General features: G+C 54.4%; 1 protein-coding gene across 4 annotated transcripts; it reads right to left on the bottom strand.

Annotated features, from left to right (window-relative positions):
• Nucleotides 1-6,277: 6,277 nt before the first annotated feature.
• SH2D6 (SH2 domain containing 6) lies at nucleotides 6,278-13,533 on the bottom strand. Of its 4 annotated transcripts, none has more exons than XM_059188250.1 (15): nucleotides 13,482-13,533; nucleotides 13,329-13,354; nucleotides 12,948-12,982; nucleotides 12,453-12,740; nucleotides 11,828-11,886; nucleotides 10,922-10,988; nucleotides 9,973-9,995; nucleotides 9,475-9,520; nucleotides 8,993-9,071; nucleotides 8,773-8,803; nucleotides 8,624-8,648; nucleotides 8,123-8,181; nucleotides 7,773-7,856; nucleotides 7,437-7,595; nucleotides 6,278-6,894 (listed from the first exon to the last, which is right to left on the bottom strand). In XM_059188250.1, the coding sequence occupies exons 1-15, from the start codon at nucleotides 13,482-13,484 to the stop codon at nucleotides 6,778-6,780; spliced, it is 1,101 nt and encodes a 366-aa protein (XP_059044233.1). In that variant the 5' UTR covers nucleotides 13,485-13,533; the 3' UTR covers nucleotides 6,278-6,777. The 4 variants fall into 4 exon arrangements, with proteins under 4 accessions (XP_059044233.1, XP_059044234.1, XP_059044231.1 ...); XM_059188251.1 differs by lacking the exon at nucleotides 13,482-13,533 and having other exon boundaries at nucleotides 12,453-12,564; nucleotides 12,658-12,740; nucleotides 13,329-13,475; XM_059188248.1 differs by lacking the exon at nucleotides 13,482-13,533 and having other exon boundaries at nucleotides 13,329-13,475.
• Between the last annotated feature and the right edge of the window lie 4,831 nt (nucleotides 13,534-18,364).

The raw sequence follows: 18,364 nt of genomic DNA, 5'->3' as shown, positions 1-18,364 counted from the left end.
GTTGTTCTCCCCAGTGTTTGGGGTTTGTGGACTCCATGGGAACTGCTGGGCACCTGCTCTATCCCTGGATCCTTCTGGGGTCCACAGTACATGTGTGGCGGGGAGAGGAGTCTGTTCTAAGTGCAATGCCAGCTCCTCTTCAACTCCCCTCTTTCTGGAGCTTCTCAAAAGGGCATGCAGAGTTTCCGGGCACTCTGGGGGGCACCCATCAGCCCTCCTCATTCTCTAACCAGCGCTCTCTCTTGCCAGCCTCCTCCTGCTCCAAGCCCATGAGGGCTGCTGTCTGTGATATCCTGAGAGCTGAGCTGAGAGCAACAGGCAAAGGAAAGGACAGCTGGGGGGCCAGAGCAGAGAGGGCAGGCTGGGGGGAGGGACACAAGGGCTCACGGGGGCCTGGGTCATCCCTAATCTAGTGCTTCTGGCCTCTCCTGGACTCAATTTCCAAGTCTCCCTCACTTCCTCTCCGTCTCCAGACCTTACCCCCAGCTGAGGCATTGCTAGAGAAAAAAATGTACATCCCACTCCCAGCCATAGACTTCTCTCCCTTCCCTGGGTTTTCATCTCCTCATCGTTAACAAGAAGAGACAGGACAAGATGGCTCGGGTGCTGTGGGAGTCCATGATGGCATTCTTTTGCTAGAACTTTCTCTTTTAATGCAGACTCTGTCTTGGTGTTTGTTCTTAGGTTTGCTCCTGGTATCTGACCCTCCGCCCTTCCAGGGTTTTATGGAGGCTGGGCTAATCCACTCATGATGTCAGGACAAACATTAGGCTATTCCAAACCTATACTTGCCTTTTATAAGCTGTATCCCCTGGGTTTCCGATTAATCCAAAGTGCACTGTGAAGGGGGTGTTTCTCTGCAAGGAGCACAGAAGACCAGCTCAGCCGAGAGGGTAAACATTATGGTGCTGAGCAGGGAGGGCTGGAGGGGATGAGGGGAGAAGTAGAGAAGGGGGCGGGGAAGAAGGGGGAAGCAGGCCAGGCTATGAGCGGCACAGTCCCAAGCAGCAAGCAATGAGCCCCGGGCCTGGAGATCTTGGGATATCAGGTTGGAAAGGCCCTTGGAGGTTACGTAAGCCGAGCACCCTGCCCCCCCATTCCATTTTAAAGATGAGGCCCAGCAAAATAATGTGGCCTAAAAGAAAGTATGATTTGATACCAAAAAAGGAGCACAAGCTTGATTTCCCTCTAAAAGTTCATCCTTTAAATGGAATAATTTTGCTTCAGGAAGTGCTCACTCTGCAGGTTGTGTTTTTCTCCTTTTTTTCCCTCACCAACTGTTGATGTCATCATCATGGTCCATGGGTGTTCTGAGGACCAGATTTGGAAACCACTGTCCTTCTCTTGGGAAGAGAAGTCCTTCTCTTCCCAACACCCCTCTCTCTCCTCAACCAGATTTGCAAAGTAAACAAAGGGGACATGTGGGTCCATTGAGATAAAAACCACTTTTAAAACAACCTCAGTATCCCCATAAGTGACCACAGCAGCCATAAAAGGGAGCAGGAACCTGTCGCTCATGTAGGGTGCAGGCAGAAACTCTGCCTCGGGGCTCTGGGCCAGGGCTAGGACTCAACTCCATGCCAAGCAGACTGCAGTAGGTAGGTAGGTAGGTAGCTGGCTGGCTCCTCTCCCATCTTTGGCACATGAAGAGGATCCTGGAGTATTGATTCTGTAAAGACCATGAGTGTGTTCCCCCTCCTAGGGGAGAAAACTGTTTTTCACATCCTCTGATTTGCGGGTCCTTAGAGATTAGGAGTGAAGGTGGGGAGGAGGAGACCTCCAGTAGGTGTGGAGGGGGAACAGGATGCTAGTTTAGTGCGTGACACATAATATGCACTCAGTAAACACTTGTGAATGATGTGTGGGCTGTGAGTTCATGGCCAACCTAGAGCCAGTCAGACAAATCTAAACTCTGGTTCTACCACTAAGGGCTCTATGCTTCAGAAAAACCCCCAATTCCCCCAGACTTCAACCACACAAGTGCCTGTGGCAGGCAAGGGTCATCTTGACGAATATCAGATGCCATACTCCTACTAGCTTAAACCAAAAAGGAAATTTCTAGCTCACATAGCTGGGAGGGGCACTACAACTAAAGCTGCGACATTGGCCCCGGACCCAGTGTCTCCAAGAGTCTTGCTCCTTGTTTTTGCCTGATTTTGCTGTTAGGCTCTGTCCCCATGGTAGGGAAGGTGGCCATTTGCAGCCCAAATTCAGGCTTGGAGAGATGGCTTCTTTCTCTGAACATCAATATATCCATCTTTTTTTTTTTAAGATTTTATTTATTTACTTGACAGAGATCACAAGTAGGCAGAGAGACAGCAGAGAGAGAGAGAGGAGGAAGCAGGCTCCCCACTGAGCAGAGAGCCTGATTCGGGGCTCGATTCCAGGACCCTGAGATCATGACCTGAGCCAAAGGCAGAGGCTTAACCCACTGAGCCACCCAGGCGCCCCAGAACATCAATATATCCATCTCAGAGAAGGCTTTAATTGGGCCTGTCTTGGCTCTAGTCAGACCTAGGTCAGAGGCGGGTCCTATGGTTGGGGGAGCGGATGACATCACCAGAAGGACGTGAAAGGAAAGCCAGGTGGGCAGACAAAACAATCATCACAGTACCTGCAATTCCTAAGGGCTGAGCACGCGCACACGCACGTGTGTGTATGTGTGTACGGGGCTGTTAGGAAAGCCCAAGTCAGAAAGAGCCCCCGAAGAGCATACAAGTGGGACCAGAACCAAGCTTGGTCTATTCACAGGATTATCATTAGGTACCAATCATTTGGCTCCACTCTATGTCAGACTCCACATTAGGCTAAGTATATGTTACATAAATCATTTCTCATTCTCACAGTAACCCTAAGAAGTAGATACTATTAGCCCCATTTAAAAAATAAAGAGAGGTTGCCAGAGGGGAGGTGGGTGGGAGGGAAGGGAACTGGGTGACAGGCACTAAGCAGGGCACTTGATGTAATGAGCACTGGGTGTTCTATGCAACCGATGAATCACTAAATTCTACTCCTGAAACTAATAATACACTACATGCTAGCTCAATTGAATTTAAATAGAGATTAAAAAAAAAAAAAAAACTAAAGAGACCGACTTTAAGGACACACAGCCAGTGAGTAACTGAGTTGGCTTTAAATGTGGGTCCTTCAGACTCCAGAGCCCATATTTTTGCCGAAGGTCAAGCAACTGCTTTAGAAACCAAAGCCAAAAGCTTGCTGAATGGTTGCAGGGAGCACACCATGAGCCCCAGCAGGTGTGGTCTTGCCAGGGACTTTCACGAACTTCCTGGCTGCGTACTTCCTCAGCTCCCCATCCTACAGGCCTATCCTGGCAAATGGAGACAGGCAAACCACTGGTGGTAATACAGGGGCTTCTTCTGTATTGGCGTTTCTCCCAGACTTGATCTCCCAATTGCTGACCCTGCCTGGAATTTTCTAGAGTCTGGCCTTTTAGGTGAGAGGAAGTGGGGCTGGGGTGTTTGAAGGGACACTAACATGGCAAAAAAAACAAAAACAAAAACAAAAACAAAGGATGTCATCTCTCATCTGAATCACAGAAATATCTGCAGCCCCTATTGTTCTCTCTGTCCCTGTGCTGCCTCTTCAACCCATTCAGCACATCACAGCTAGAGAGACCCTCCTCAAATACTATTTCTCCTGCACCCCCCCTCCCCTGAACCTCAATGGCTCCCCTTTGCCCACACTCATTATGGAGGCTTCCCAGGCTTCTCAGGACCTAGCCCCCCTCCCAAGTTCTCCAGCTTTCTCTTCTACCACTGCCCCTCACACTTAATGCAAAAGATTTGGAACAATAAGATAGCAAGGAACCACATGTGGCTATTTAAATTTAAATTAATTAAAATTAATTCAATTAGGGGTGCCTGGGTGGCTCAGTGGTTAGAGCCTCTGCCTTTGGCTCGGGTCATAATCTCAGGGTCCTGGGATAGAGGCCATCGGGCTCTCTGCTCAGCAGGGAGCCTGCTTTCCCCCTCTCTCTGCCTGCCTCTCTGCCTACTTGTGATCTTGCTCTCTGTCAAATAAATAAATAAAATCTTTTTTAAAAATTAATTCAATTATAGTTAAAAATTCAGTTCCTCAGTCACACTAGTCACACCTCAAGTGCTCAGTAACCTCTGTGCTAGTGGCTACTATACTGGACAATGCAGATATAGAATGTTCCTATCATCACAGAAAGTTCTATTGAACTTTTACTAAGGAAGCTCTGATCAAGGAATGTTAATAACTTTAGAGGAATCCAGGTTGGATCTGACCTATTCAGTGACTTTTTTTTCTTTCTTTCTTTCCCTTTTTTAATTCAATGACTCTTTGAACAAATATTTGGCACCTATTGTATTCCAGGTCCTAAATACACAATAGTGGGCAGTGGTAGCTTGGTCCTTTCCTAGGAGTAAAAAGGCAATCGCTAAGAGGTATCCTAAGCGCCTGAGCCCAGGTTTGGGGATCTGGGAAGGCTTCCTGGAACAGGGGACATCTGAGTGTAACCTGTAGGCTGAGGAGGGTACTAGCTAAACTGAGTGGCTCTTGAAACGAAGCTCTTTTGGGCCCTTGGTAGCCCTTATCACAGGCTATTCCCACTGCCTGGACTGTTCCTCCTCTCTTTTTCCCTAAGGAGAGAAGGGCTGAGGCTAGTTCCTTAAAGTTAGTCCTCCAGCTGGTACCAAGCTGAGAGTGTCAGGCTGCTGGCTCAAGAGCTCTGTGCTGTGGCTTCTGCTCCCCTCACAGGCCAGCTAGCTTTGGGGCTAGGCAAATTCACCACTAGGAAAAGCAGGCCCTGAGTAGAGGGCTCCTCAAGGGAAGTGAAAGCTGAAAATCTGGTGGGAGATGGGAGAGTCTGATTGTACCCTGAGGCCAAGGTTGGGCTGGCCACCTTCTCCAGTCCTTAAGTTCCCACCTGAATCAGACTGGGGAAAGTGTAGAGGAGACAGGCCACACTCCCACATAGGGCCTCGAGGGAGCCAGGACTGGCTAACAGAGCCGAGGGAGGCTGTCCTGAGGTCTCCTAACCACCTACTTCTGCGAGAGCCCCCAGCTGCTAATCCCCTTCCCACATCACAGGCCGTGCCACCCTCACCTGCCCTGTGCCACCTGCCTCATGCTGCTCCCCTTCCCCGTGGCCTGGCCAGAAGGTACATCCCTGCTGGGACTTGAAAGTCATTGACCCGAATTCCCGCGAGTGCTTATCTGGGAGACAGACGCTAGCTAGGACACTGTCCATCAGGCCCTGCACTGTCCAGAGCACGCCTCCTCCCCCTAGGATAATTGCGTAGGGACCTCTATCTCCACCACCATCACAGAAATAAAGGAAAGGGTGATCTGTCAGAGCCGGGAGCGCGGGGGCCAAACGCCAACGCCCCACCACCAGCCTAGCCCCGTATCGCACTTGCATCTCCCAGTGCCCGCCGCGACCCTCGCCCATCTCCCCGCGCTCCAGCCTGGGCCTCCGCACGATCCGATGCGGAGCCGCCCCGCCGGCCAGCGCCCGGGGTCCGTTGGGAGGCGGGGCCGGGGGCCCAGCTTGGGGTAGGGGGTCCCGCCCCTCGGTGCCAGCCCAAGCGCCAGGCGGCCGCTGAGCCGCCCTTTGTTTGGCGACGCTCGTGGCTTCTGCGCAGTCACGGTCACATGGCGCTTCCGGCACGGGGCGTTCCGGGCGCCGGGCCAGGGCTCGGAACGCTCCCGTCCCCGCGCGCGCGCGCGCGCGCGCACGCGCGCCGGCCAGCCGGCGGGCCGCGGATCTCTGGCCATCCCCCAACCCCCGCCCAGGCTCCCGGAGCGGGAGCTGTACCTTCCCGGGCGCGTCCCGCAGGCAGATCTGCTCCCTGACCGCTAATCTTCTCTAAGCCCCACCCTTGGGCCTTCCATAGCTTTTGGTCTTCGGACTGGCACGTCCAATACCCAGTTGCTTCCTGGGGTCCGCCTGTCTCCCCTACTCTAGACAACACCAAGTGAGCAAACTCGGGCTCATTCCTCGGTGGGGGACAAATACTTAAGGCCGTTCTCGTCATATGTGGGGCGGCAGACAGTACCAAGCCTTTCACACCCTTACCCCATTCTGAGCCCCGAAAACACAAGCAAAAGCAAGCCACCCTCCACGGGACGTCTAAGGGTAAAAAACCCAATCAGGTACAGAAATGGGGCTGACCCTTCCTGCCCTGGCCACCGCTGCTCCACCACGCTCAGACCCGGTCTGCATCCTGGGACATTTAAGGACCTTGGAGCCTCATGGAGGCCACCTCTGCCTCGCCCAGCAGATTCCAGATTCATTCAACAAATATTTATTGAAAGCAGACTATGTACAGTGCAACCAAGCTGCCAGCCCTGTGCTAAGCCCCTAAGAGAATGTGAAAGGATTCCCTTTGTGTCCAAGCAGTGCCCCCGGCAGGCCTCCCGAGGCTCAGCTTCCTGGAGGAGGCCTTTATCCAGAGCGGCTGGGAGGCCCTTGGGAACAGTACAGACCCAGCCATGCCTGGGGCCTGGGAGAGGGGGCTCTGCCTGACCCCTGCTTCCCAGCCTTGGATGTGCAGCAGGGAGGGGCACCTCCAAGCTCCAGGTGAAGCTGGTGTGGGGTCTCAGGGGTTCTTTCTGCTTCTGGGGAACCTTTCTGAAAGCCTTTCGGCCAGGTCTGCAGGGACTGCAACAAGAGAAGGGGAGGGCCTGGAGGGGTGGAGACGGGGGAGAGGCGAGAGGGACACAGCAAGGTGACTAGGGCAAAGAGCAAACTGTGGGGCCAGAGGCAGTTGCGTACAATCCACGCTGTGGTCAGGGCTTAGTCGGGAAGAGCAGGCAGGTGAGCTGACAGCGATGGCTGTATCTGTCCACAAGGGGCAGGGGGTGCTGTGTGTAGTGCTGGACCATGGCGACCACGGATGGAAACAGCTAGACAGGACGCAGGGCATCAGTGAGTCCCCCGAGCCTCATGCTGGGGAAGGGGCCTGTTGACATTTTTCTAAATCCTTTCCTTTCAGTTTGCCCCATGAAGTTCTACTGCCCTTTTGTGCCCCGTTCCAGGCCTCATGGAATTTTCTCACCACAGCACCCACGGGCGTGCTGTTAGCCAGCCAGGTAGAAATAACTCTGGGGCCCTTCCTCTGCCCAGGCCTTCTAGCATGGAAACCTCAGCAAATGCCGGGCACAAAGTCCAATCCTTGGCATGGACAGAGTCTAGATTACCCAGTGCTCACTCTCCTCCTGGCTGGGGTCGTGGCAGGCACAAAAAACCCCCACCCCCACCTGGGGCCCTGGACGGACTGAGCCGTGCAGGAGGGGGTGTCTCCTTCTGAGAAGGACTTCAAGTCCCTGGCTTCTGTCATGTCCACCCAGTCCAGAAAAATGCCAAACGTGTGTTTTCCCCTAGGCAAATGCACCTGGCTCTGTTGTGCCCTCTTGTCTGCTAGTCCCCATCCTCCTCCAGCACCCACCTCCTCGTTGTTCCTGCCCTGCCGGCCCAGGGCATAATGCCTCCCACCGTCCAGCTGCCGGATGGGAATATTGAAGACCCGGCCATGGAGAAGCACTGCCAGGGTGAGGGGCTGGGAGCTGTGAGGCTCTGAACTGGGGCGCACAGTGTAGGCGCCATCCTGTGGAGGAGACCCCATCTGTCAACCCCATCTCTCAACTAGCCTACCTGCAGCCTTGGCCCACAGATGGTCAGCAACCCACCTCCCACCCACCCTCCCATCTCCAGTTGCTCAGTCAGCCATAGCCCATGAGCAGAAGGGTTTCCGCAAAGGCCCAGGAAGGCTGCAGTTGCCCACCTTTTGGACTTGGAGCAGGGCACTCTCAACAGCATGGCGGTCACAGTTTCCTGAGTACCAGGGCTGACCCAGCAGGCTGCCGTCCTGTGCGTACACATACAGCCACTCAGAGATGTGCCAGGGCACTGGAGAGGGGCTGGGACACAGAGAACCCTGGGCTGTGTGGTTCTTTGTGTTCACATCTGCCTTCTCCAGACTGAGTCTGTGCCAGTAGAACCAAGATGTGTCTGTGCCTGCTGCCCAGCACAGGGCTACATGCCCACGTTCAATGTGTTCCTTGTGATAGCAGCCACCAGCCCAAGGCGGGTCCCTGTCTGCCTCCTCCCAGCCCTCTCCTAGCCCCACCTCACCTCAGCAGTTGAGGTGCTCCAGGTAGGTGCTCTAGAGGAAAAAGAAGATCTCCTTCCTGCTGGGAGAAGCAGATTACAGAGTTGAGGCTGGGAGGGGATTAGACAAAGAAGGCTTTGGGTCTGGCTGCAGAGGTGGGGGAGGTTAGAGGGCTGTGCGCATAGGCCTGAAGCCCAAAACTGGACACTGAGTGCGTTACCCCTCCTCTCCAGGCCTCAGACTTTGGTAGGACCTATCAGCTAGGCCATATGTGACCTTCAAATGAGGGGTGATCTTGAGGTACAGGCTGGGAGTTTCCTGCTTTGTCGAAGACCCTAGAAATTGCCCCCGTAGGATCCCTGTAGGCCTGCTCTCACCTGAAGTCAGAGCTGCAAGGATTCCCACAGCAAAGTGGGGCATGAGAGGTGGGCAGAGGGCTGGGGAGCAGACTTGGGGCTGCAGGCCTGTGGCTAGGGTGGGAGGCAGGACTGCCTAGGGTCCACACTGAAGATGCCCGTACTCACCTTTAGAGGTGGCATTCGCTGCTCCCTGGGACACAGAAAGCCTGCTCAGAAGAGACTCAATTCTGTAATCCTATCCCCTGGGCCCAAAGTTTCTCCCTGAGCCTACCCCCAACCCCAGGTCACAGGTCCCCTGGCTAATAGCCTCTTACGTTCCGAGCTTCCTGGGGAGCTACAGTGGGCCTGCGGGGGGCAAGGTGGGGAAGAGAGCTTAGGTTTTACTTCCTTTAAGAGAAAGAGCCCAGGGAACCCAGAGATTGCGGGGTCAGAGATGGGGAAGCCAGAGTTGGCCATTTTGTGTGTGTGTGTGTGTGTGTGTGTGTGCGCGCACACACACACACACACACACCCATACACCCAGCGGGCACTCACCTGGGCACCATTGATATCCTTGGCAGAGAGATTGGGGGCATCAGGACTTGGGAGCTCAGAGTCCTAGTCAAGGCTGGGACTGAAATAGGGAGGGCAGGCTGGGCTGAGCTGGGCACCAGGCAGGAGTACCCACGCTGACCAGAGAGGGGAGCAGATGCCTGCAGGGCCTGCTGCCTCTCAGCAGCCTGGGATCTCTGGGAGTCCTTCCAACCAGAGGGAGGGCTGTCCTGACACAAGAGCTGGGAAGCCCCATGCAGCCTTTGAGTAAGTAACCCCCGCTATGCAGTGGGGGTTCAATCTGGACCAAAGGCCAAAGCATGGGTGTCCCTGTGAGTGTCTGAAGGCAAATGTGTATTGGTGGAACAGTGAGGGAAGACAAGGGAAGAACATGAAGCCAGAATGTGTCCTGTTTTGAGCAGCCGAGGGCCCCAGGGCAGGAGGGACCTGGGACAGAGGGAGGTGTTCACCCGGACTGGACTCACATTCCACATAGACGTTATTATCAGGTTTCTTTGGAAGGCCTGGCACCTAAGGGTTTGACCCGCAAATGGGAGAGAGGGTGAATCCATCACCGGGGAGCCTTGGGGGGGCTACTTTGGGTATCTCCCTCCCCCCTCACAAGGTGGTGACTTTCTGAGAGCTAGCTAGAATGATTTCAGTTACTCCTTTGCCTGGGGGAGGAGCACCCACGAGCACCTTCCCCTTCAGAGGTACCTGTAGGCTCCAGCTCTCCTAAATGTGGGCATCCAGGAAGAGTGGCCTCTGGGAGGCCTCTGGGGGAGGCCTTCCCCAGTAGCGCTGGGTGGCACGGAGAGCTCGCTTACATCCTGACAGGGGCCCATGGCAAACAGGATGCCACTCTGCTCTGAGCCCTTTTCTTTGGTTTCAGGGATATTTCCTGGCTCTTCCAGGCCTGCTACCCCAGCCCTGCCAACTTCCTAGCCAGAACCCTGTGACGGGTGGGCAGGGGGGCCACTCACCTCTCTGGCTGGTGTAACCAGCTCTGGAAGGAAAAAGAGAAACCAGCAGTCAGAAATACAGAGAGAAAGGAACTCAACGAAAATTAAGCTGGGAGAGTGGAGTGTCCTCGGACCTTATCTGAGAGCACCCCCTGAGCCAGCTTTGAAGCTCCAGGAGATAGCCACCTGAGTTCCAATCACCCCACTTCATAACCCCAGGGGTGCTGCCCAACTGAACCTCCCAAATGATTTGCCAGGCTTGCTCCAAATGACTTCGGGGTATTCCAAAAATCAAAATCACCCCCAAGCTCATGAAGGCTTACCAACCACTGAGCATAGAAGACACAAACATGCCTCAGGTTAGCTGTTTGCCCTGAGGCAGGAGGAGACTGCCCCTCTTGAGCCATTTTCAGACAAAAACACAAGGCTGAGGTCCCTCACTATCCCGACACCCCAGAGGTTCTGTGTTCACAGGCCTCGGGGCTCTTAGCTTGGGCAGTCTCTGGACAGTGATAGCAATAATGACAAGGGCAGAATCAGAGACGGGCAGCCAAAGGGCCCCTTGGATGGGGGATGACACTCAGATGTGTTTCAACAGTGCAGGTCCTCTGGGCAGGTGAGGCTGCCCTTCAGAACTCCTCAGTCCAGAGTGTCCCTTGCCTGGCCCGGACACCACAGCAGATGCACAACCAGACCTGGGAGTCAGGGACTCTGCTGCTTTGTGATCTCAGGCAAAGCATTTCTGGGCTCCAGCCCTCAGTCTCCCCCTGAACTGCCTTAACAGGGATGGGCAATCAGCAGGCAAAAAAAAAAAAAAAAAAAAAAAAAAAAACCGAGGACCCCCAGTGATTGCAGGGGGTAACCTGCAAAGTGACCAGGCAAAGCCTGAAACCAAGTTAGAGGAGATCAGGTCTACCCTCAGGGGTGGGCAACCAGTGGGCCTCTGAAAAAGACAGGACATCCTCTTTACCTTGCTTCCTGAGGGGGAAGGGCTGTCCCTGCTTCTTAGCCTCCTTCAGGCTCAGTACCGCCTTCAGCTGTGGGCACAAAGGGGCGGGGAGGAGGACTAGGGTTAGGGAGGAGGGAGAGGGGAACTGAGTCAGGGGAGGGCAAGGATGGCGGGGTGGGAATGGGCCTTGACACCACAGCAGCACAAGGACTCCTGTGCAGAGGTGACTCTTTGCCTCGGTCCTGTGGCTCTTGCTTTGTTGTGAATCTCTCCCTGATTTTCTTTTTATTCCAGTAAAATCTATGATGAAAGCGGTAACTTGTGAGACCATAAGCTTCTCTCAGCCCAGCGGGCAGTGATGGCAGCAAAATGAAGGATTTCTCCACTGTCTAGGCAGGGAGGGGTCCGCAGGCTCTAGGGACTGGGGAGGAGAAGCCGAGCCAGCCCTGCCTTCTGGGCTCCGGCTCCAGAGGAAGGGTGAGTCCTGGAGGATGAGGACAGCCAGGGGCACAGCGCTGGGGGGGGGGCGGGGGGGAAGGTGGGAGCAGCGAGGGCTGACAGGGTTCCTCTTCTAACACATTTAATTTTTCAGGGACCTCTTTTTTTTTTTTTTTTTTTTTTTAAAGATTATTTATCTATGTATTTGACAGAGAGAGAACACAAGCCGGGGGAGTGGGAGAGGGAGAAGCAGGTTCCCCACCGAGCAGGGAACCCGATGCCGGCCTTGATTCCAGGACCCTGGGATCAAGACCTGAGCTGAAGGCAGGACCCTTAACAGCTGAGCCATCCAGGCACCCTCAGGGGCCTCTTGAATGCAAATATGGGGGAAATCTTGCAAATGAGATGCCTCTTAGATTTACACCCTGGGAAAGGGTAGCCGGGTCGGGTGGGTGGGGAAGGAGGGGCTTGGGGGAGGGTACTGTTCACCGTTGTGGCCTGGGGCTGCGGTGGTGGTGACTTGGATGCGCCCACGGGGCCAGCGTGATCTGGAAAAGGCCCCAGGCATCGTGGGTCCGTGGGTTCCTCCCACATAGGTTTCCAATTTTCCTCCCACCCCCCACCTAGCCTCTGTTTCCTCCCCTTCTCCCCCTCACTGGCTTCCCCACAGCCCCGTCTCCATGGCAACTGGAGGCGGCCAGCTTTGCTGCCCCCACCTGGCCTCGTGGAGGAGCTCTGGGGGTGGGAGGCCAGCAGCAGCCAGGCTCTCCTGGCACCCCTACCCTTGCTCTGAGAAATGAGGGATCTCAGAGGAGGCCCCAGGGACCTTGTCGGGCCTCCTGCTCTCCCACTGTTGCCTTGGTTACCGTGCCCCTCCAGCCTCCTCTCCCCTTCCCACTCTTCCTCTTGCCTTTCTCCCTCCTCCCTCCGCCTTTCCTTCATCCTTCCCTCTCTCTGCCCAGCCCAGAAGCTTCCGCAGCTGCCGGCTGAGGCCTCCCCTTGCCGTCCCAGCACAGACAAAGGGAGAAGAGGCAAGGCCTGTGCCCTCCTTCCTCATGGGGACCTCTGTCCTGCCTGACCACCCAACCCCCTGCCTCAAATGCCCAGCCCTTACCCAAGTACACAGAGTCCTCCTCGGTGTCAGGAAGGTGGGCTGGGGCGAGACTGAACGGCAGAGCCTCACAGGGGGGCAGCTCATATTCATCTTCATCTTCTTCCTCCTCCCCCTGGGCTTTCCAGAAGGGACAGAAGAGGGGCAGTACCAGTGGTAGGCACTGTGGCCCACCTCCCTCCACCCCAGGCTCAGCACCTGCACTTACCTCAAATCTGCTGGTCCCCGGGGTGGGCCAAGGAGATGGGCTGGGGGCACCTTTGTTCCAGGCTGGGGAATCTGGACAGGGGACTGAGGAGACTGGCCTCACCTTCCAGCACCCCCCCACCCCGCAGTGACTTCCTCTCTTTCCCCCATAGAATAAACCATCCGTGTTTTTACAGTGGGCCTTTCAGGCTACTTCACTGGACTCAGAGGAGCTTTCATGACCAGTGTCCAACATGGCCGCAGGGCCAGTGAGGTCGGTGTTTTGAAACCCAGGGGGCCACCGTCACTTACCTACATATCTGGGGGGTGGAACGGGTGGCTCCAACCTGCAATCAGACTCTAGTCAACTCTGCCTGAGGGGCCAGACCCTGCACCGCTCCCAGGACATTCACAGCCACGGCTATGTGAGTGGCGCCCCCTGGAGTTGTGCGCCAATAGCCTGGGACCGAGGCAGCAGGAAGAACAGTCTGGGGGTAGAGCTGGTGCCTGGTGGGTGCACAGCCGGATGAGCAGGTGCCCCAGTGAAGCCGGTGGGGCGGGAGCCCTAGTGCTCGCATGGCATGGAGGTGGGTGGATGGTCTCCCTGGGCAAGTAGGGCTGTGCCCAGGAAAAGCGGCGGCGAGGGAGAGACAAGAGAGGAGGCGGAGGAAAGAGAGGAGCCTGAGTACTCACTGGAGCTTGCTTCCCCTGAGCTTGTCCTGGAAAGAATCAGGGAGGGGGCATAAGTCAGTGCAGCCAGGATGCCTCTCCCTAGCAAGCATCCTGGGTCGCCAGGGGTGGCGGGTACATCTGTGCACCTGCTGCTGCCCCAGAACCAACTCTCACCATGGCTGGGCTGAAGGAGCTCTGATCCCTGGGAGCCCAGACTCTACCACAAATGGCCTGGGGACAGAGGTCCTATTATTCTCATCATTTGCATCTCACAAGCACCAGGAAGGTGGGTCTGCTGTGGCCTCTAACCCCAAACCCAGTTGCCCCATGAGGCTCCCATGAGCTTCCCCACATGGCCTCCCACAGCTGTGGTCCACGGTCTCCAGCCTCTCTGCCTCTCTGGAGGAAGGGCTCTCCCCTCTGCTCCAGGGCCTCAGGCCCACAAGGCCGGACCCGAGCTCAGAGGCTTCCTGGAAGCTCTCTGGTCCGTGCCCCCTCCTCCCAGAGGCTCCAACTCTCCCCATGGTCTGCCAAATGGTCCTTTCCCAACTCACAGAACAGAGGCCATTAAGGGGCAGATCCAGTTGAAAATAGGACACTGTCCTTGCACTTTTCTTAAACACTTTCGCTTGCTGTCCTTTCCTGGTGAAAGGTCACCAATGATGAAAGAAGCGGAGGTTAGTGAAAAGCTCAGAAATACGCATGTGTATTTAGTTTGACAGCTTCCTTTCTGGATAGCTGTATTTATTCATGGAGTAAATATTTATTGAACATCCTCTCTATGCCAGATACTGTTCCAGGTGATGAAGATGTTATAGAAAATCCCAAAGAAGCATGCGTATTTCCTGCCGGACCCTCACAGTAGCCCCATGATGCAAACGCTAGTTTTATCCCCCTGTGAGGGAACTGAGCTTATTAGAGCAAACTCCTCACAGAATACCACAGATGCAGTGCCTTCGACAACAGAAATGACTTTTCTCACTGTTCTGGAGGCCAGAAGCTCACGATCAATGTGCCATTAGGATTCATTTCCGGGGAGAGGTCTCTTCCCGCTTGCAGACCGTCTCCTCCTCTCCGTGTCCTCACATGGCCTAGACTCTCTGCAGTCCTGGAGAGAGACATCTCTCATCCCTTCTTAAAGGGACAACCAGTCTCATGGAATCAGACCTCCACCTTTATGACCTCATTTAACCTTAATGATCTCCCTAAAGAGCCTGTCTTCTAATCTAATCCCAGGGGTGTTAGGGCTTCACCATAGGCATAGAAGAAGGGCAAATGCAGCCCAGAGCTCAGAGGCTTTGAGGAACTGAGTGGCTTTCCCAAGGTCAGACAACTAGTAAGCATGGGAGGTGGGGTTCCAACCCAGGTTTGCCCAACCCAGAGTCTGTGCACCAACCTGGAGGTGCTCCTGTATCTCATCTAGGGTTGAGTCCCTACCCTCCTTTCCTGTCATGGAATTAGACACAGCAGGAAACATGCCTTCCTTAAGCCTGAAGGAGCCCGTGACCTCCAGGTGTTGTTACTTTAACATCTGAGAAATGTTGGGGGAAGGGCGTGGGGTCTGACTTTGTTAAAACCAGGGACTGAGGAAACACAGAGGAGGACCATGAACTAAGACCTTTCTAGTGCACCGTGACTTTCCTGTGTCTGTTATTTTGGTGATGTCTTGGCTGTTGGCAGAAAGGAGAAGTGAAAGCCAGGTGCTTACATCTTGGGAAGCCACATGGCTAGGACCCTAGAGAGGAAACCCCACTGTTGGAGCTGGCCACAGCCTTCAGAGAGGAAGACCAGATGAGTTCTGGGACCTGCGGGCCAATGGGCGCTTCGGAAGCTATGAAAAATCACTGGGGTGGCTTACCAGGGAACCCAAGTGGTACAGTGGAAAACACTGAGAAAACAAGAACAGAGAAACCATCCAGGCCTGGGTCAGGGGCAGGAGGCTCCTCCCCAACCTCTACTCCCCATTTGACCTTTGTTCCACATTTGGACCATAATGCAGGGGGCAAGCTCCCTTACCAAAGGGACTTCCTATGGGACAGGGCCAGCAGGTCAAAGTCAGCTGGAGGCTGCTGCTCTAGAAGCCCAAACCAAGTGGGTTTCCAGTCAGCACTGCCCTTGCCCCGGCACCTCCCTCCTGTTCTGGGCTTTGCATAGGCAAATTCCAAGACCTGGGTGAGTGAAAGTGTCCCCCCCGGGGAACAGAGGATGGAATCATGCCATCTGGGTGGGGGCATGGGCCAGGACAGATCAGGGAGAAGCGGGGAGGATGGAAGGAAGCCTGCTTCATGGCTTTGTCTCACCCTGGCCGGCCTTCTGAGGGGTGTGGACTGTGCTTCTTACTAATTACACAGACTGATTTGTTGGACAACCTCTTTCTCCCCTGGCACAGGATAGTGCAGAAGCCTAGCTCTTCCCTCAGGATGAATTCCTAGAAGTGGAATTGCTGGAAGCTCACATTTTGGTTGCAAGTCTCCATGGTCTGGTAGCCCTCGAGCACCTGTTTTAAGGCCCTTTCCCAGTACTCAGTGATTCTCCACGTTTGCTGGGCTTCAGGAGCTGATCTCCAATGGGAACAGACTGTAATCTGCAGGCCCAGGGTAGTCTAAATCCACCCAAAGCTCTCTAGGGCCGTGTCCCTCCTATTTGCATGATCACAAGCATCGCTGGAGAGCTTGTTAAAAGCCCTTGTTCCCAGATCTTCCCTGAGTTTTTTGTTTTTGTTTTTTGGGTTTTTTTTTTTTGAGAGAGAGAGAGAGAGAGAGATCATGTGCATACCCACGCGCACGTTAAGCATGGAGAGTGGCTGGCAGAGCGTTCCCTGAAATCTTAAGGACTGGCTACTCCAGGAGGGAATTGGGATTCTACATTATTATTTTAAAGATTTATTTCCTTGAGAGAGAGAGAGGACACACGTGTAAGCAGTGGGGAGGGACAGAGGGAGAGGGAGAGAAGTGGACTCTGAGCTTAGTGGGGAACCCAACGCAGGGCTTGATCTCATGACCCTTGAGATCATGACCCAAAACTAAGAGTGGGACACTTAACTGACTGAGCCACCTAGGTGCCCCAGGACTTTATATTATTTTTAACAAACATCCTTGGTCAATTTTATGATCAGTTTTGGGAAATGCTGCTCTACAGGAAATGGTCTGAGAACATGTGACTTCTAGGACATGTTTAGAATCCCATATGGACTTTTGCTCGTTCAGAACACAGTGGTCCCCAGCAGAGAAAGAATGTGACACAGACCTTGCTTTCAGGGGGCCCCTCCGAGTGATGGAGAGGGCACACCCGAGGAGATGTCCAATCTCTGCGTTTCGGTTTCCTCTTGTGTAAATGGAGATGTCTGTGGGCAGTCCTCTTGGCGGGGGAGCTTCTGAGGGTCAAATGAGGGGAGAGCCCAAGAAACACACAGCAGCCGCACAATAAATACCAGCTTTCCTGAGACAGTGGTGTGGTGCCTGATGAGGTTGTCCAGCAGACAGGGCAGGTGGTGGGATCCTTGGTGTGGCCAAGTAGGAAGCACTGTGAGGAGGAGGGCATGGTTCCTGAGGACCCGGAGGAGGAGGTAAGGTAAGCAGGAGGAGGTAAGCAGGCTGTGGCCTGAGGTCTCAGGGATGAGGGCAGGAGCCCTGAGATGGGGGTGACTGGACTCCCAGAGAATGGAAGGGGATGTGTGCCATTCCTTCTGCCTGGGGAGCGTGTCCTGCACTGGGGGCATTCTCCATCTTCCAAATCCTAGATCCAGCCATAGGAGCCCCTTGAGGCCTTCCCAGCCTTCCTTGAAGCTTCCTTTGCAAGCATTTGGCCAGCGACAGGCCCCCATGTCAAACTTTGTATCCAAAGCAGGCACCAAGAGGAACCCAGCCTGGGGAGGGGATGACAGCTGTGTCCTATTTCCAGAGTCCGGAGATTGAGAAGCTAGTGCCACTACCAGGGCCCAGGTTAGCGGTGCTGGCAAAGCGTGGTATCTGTGCACAAAGGTGCCTCCACCGGGCCAGCTAGGCCGTGACCTTTGGGACATGATTCCTGGGAGTTTCTCTGGTCCTCCCAGAGCTACTATGAGCTACAGAATATTTTTAATACTTATTTTTCAGCCTAAACTAGCTAGGGTGGGCTTGTCTTACTTTCACTTGAGAACTCTAGAGTTGAAACTGCAGAAGTCCAAACAGTGAGGCCAGATGTGGGCGTCTCCTGGAAAGGTGAGACCGAGGCATGGGATGGCCTGAACATACAGGGCGGGAGAGGGGAGCCTTGCAAGTGGCAAACAATGTCCTATGAGGAGTCATAGAGATGGAGTCCTCAAGATATTTCTACCTGAGCAGGTGGAGCCTGAGGCCAGTGGAACTCTGAGGTTGGGTTAAAGCGAAGGTCAGGGACCCGCCCTCTCACTCCCTAAAAGTGATACAGAGCTTGGTGTGTAGTAGGTCTGTGTTTTTTTTTTCTAGTTTCCCTCAGATTTCCCAAGGGTTAGGGTGGGGGCTGACGGTCGATGCCAGCTTTCTGGGTCTCCAGGGCAAAGAGCACGAGCCGCTAGCACCCTGCTTCTGCCCATGCTTGGCACGCCTCTGTCCCACACACCCTGCCCTTCCCTCTTCCGGAGCCTTTGCTCATAGCAGAATTTGCCGTGTCACAGCTCTGCCTAAACCCGGGAGGGACGCCCCATGGCTCCTTGAAAGAAAGAGCCAAATGCTTCTTGTTGCCTTGTAAGGAGGTCAGGCCCCTATCTGCTCTTCCTGCCCCAGCCTCTCCACTTTCTCCACGGACTCACACTTGCCTTCTCTCTGACGTGACAACAGGAGGGGTGTTGTCCCTCTGCATCCTGTTGACTGAAGGAAATTTCAGTTGGAAGAAATTTAAATCTCTACCGAGTCCTTAGAGAATAAAACCAAGGGAGGGTACTCTTCATGTACAGCAAAACACAGTAAAAAAAGAAAAAGGACTCTTCTCTATGTATGTAATACTTCAAAAACATTTTACGCCCCCCCACCCTCCAGCGACTTTACTCAGCTCTGCAAGTGACAAGACTCTCTTCACAGATGGTGGAAGCACATTCCCCT

This window comes from Mustela lutreola, chromosome 9 (assembly GCF_030435805.1).
Source record: "Mustela lutreola isolate mMusLut2 chromosome 9, mMusLut2.pri, whole genome shotgun sequence".
In the NCBI taxonomy this organism is placed as follows: domain Eukaryota; kingdom Metazoa; phylum Chordata; class Mammalia; order Carnivora; family Mustelidae; genus Mustela; species Mustela lutreola.
The sequence above is the reverse complement of the archived record's forward strand: the minus strand, read 5'-3'. Positions and strand labels throughout refer to the sequence as shown.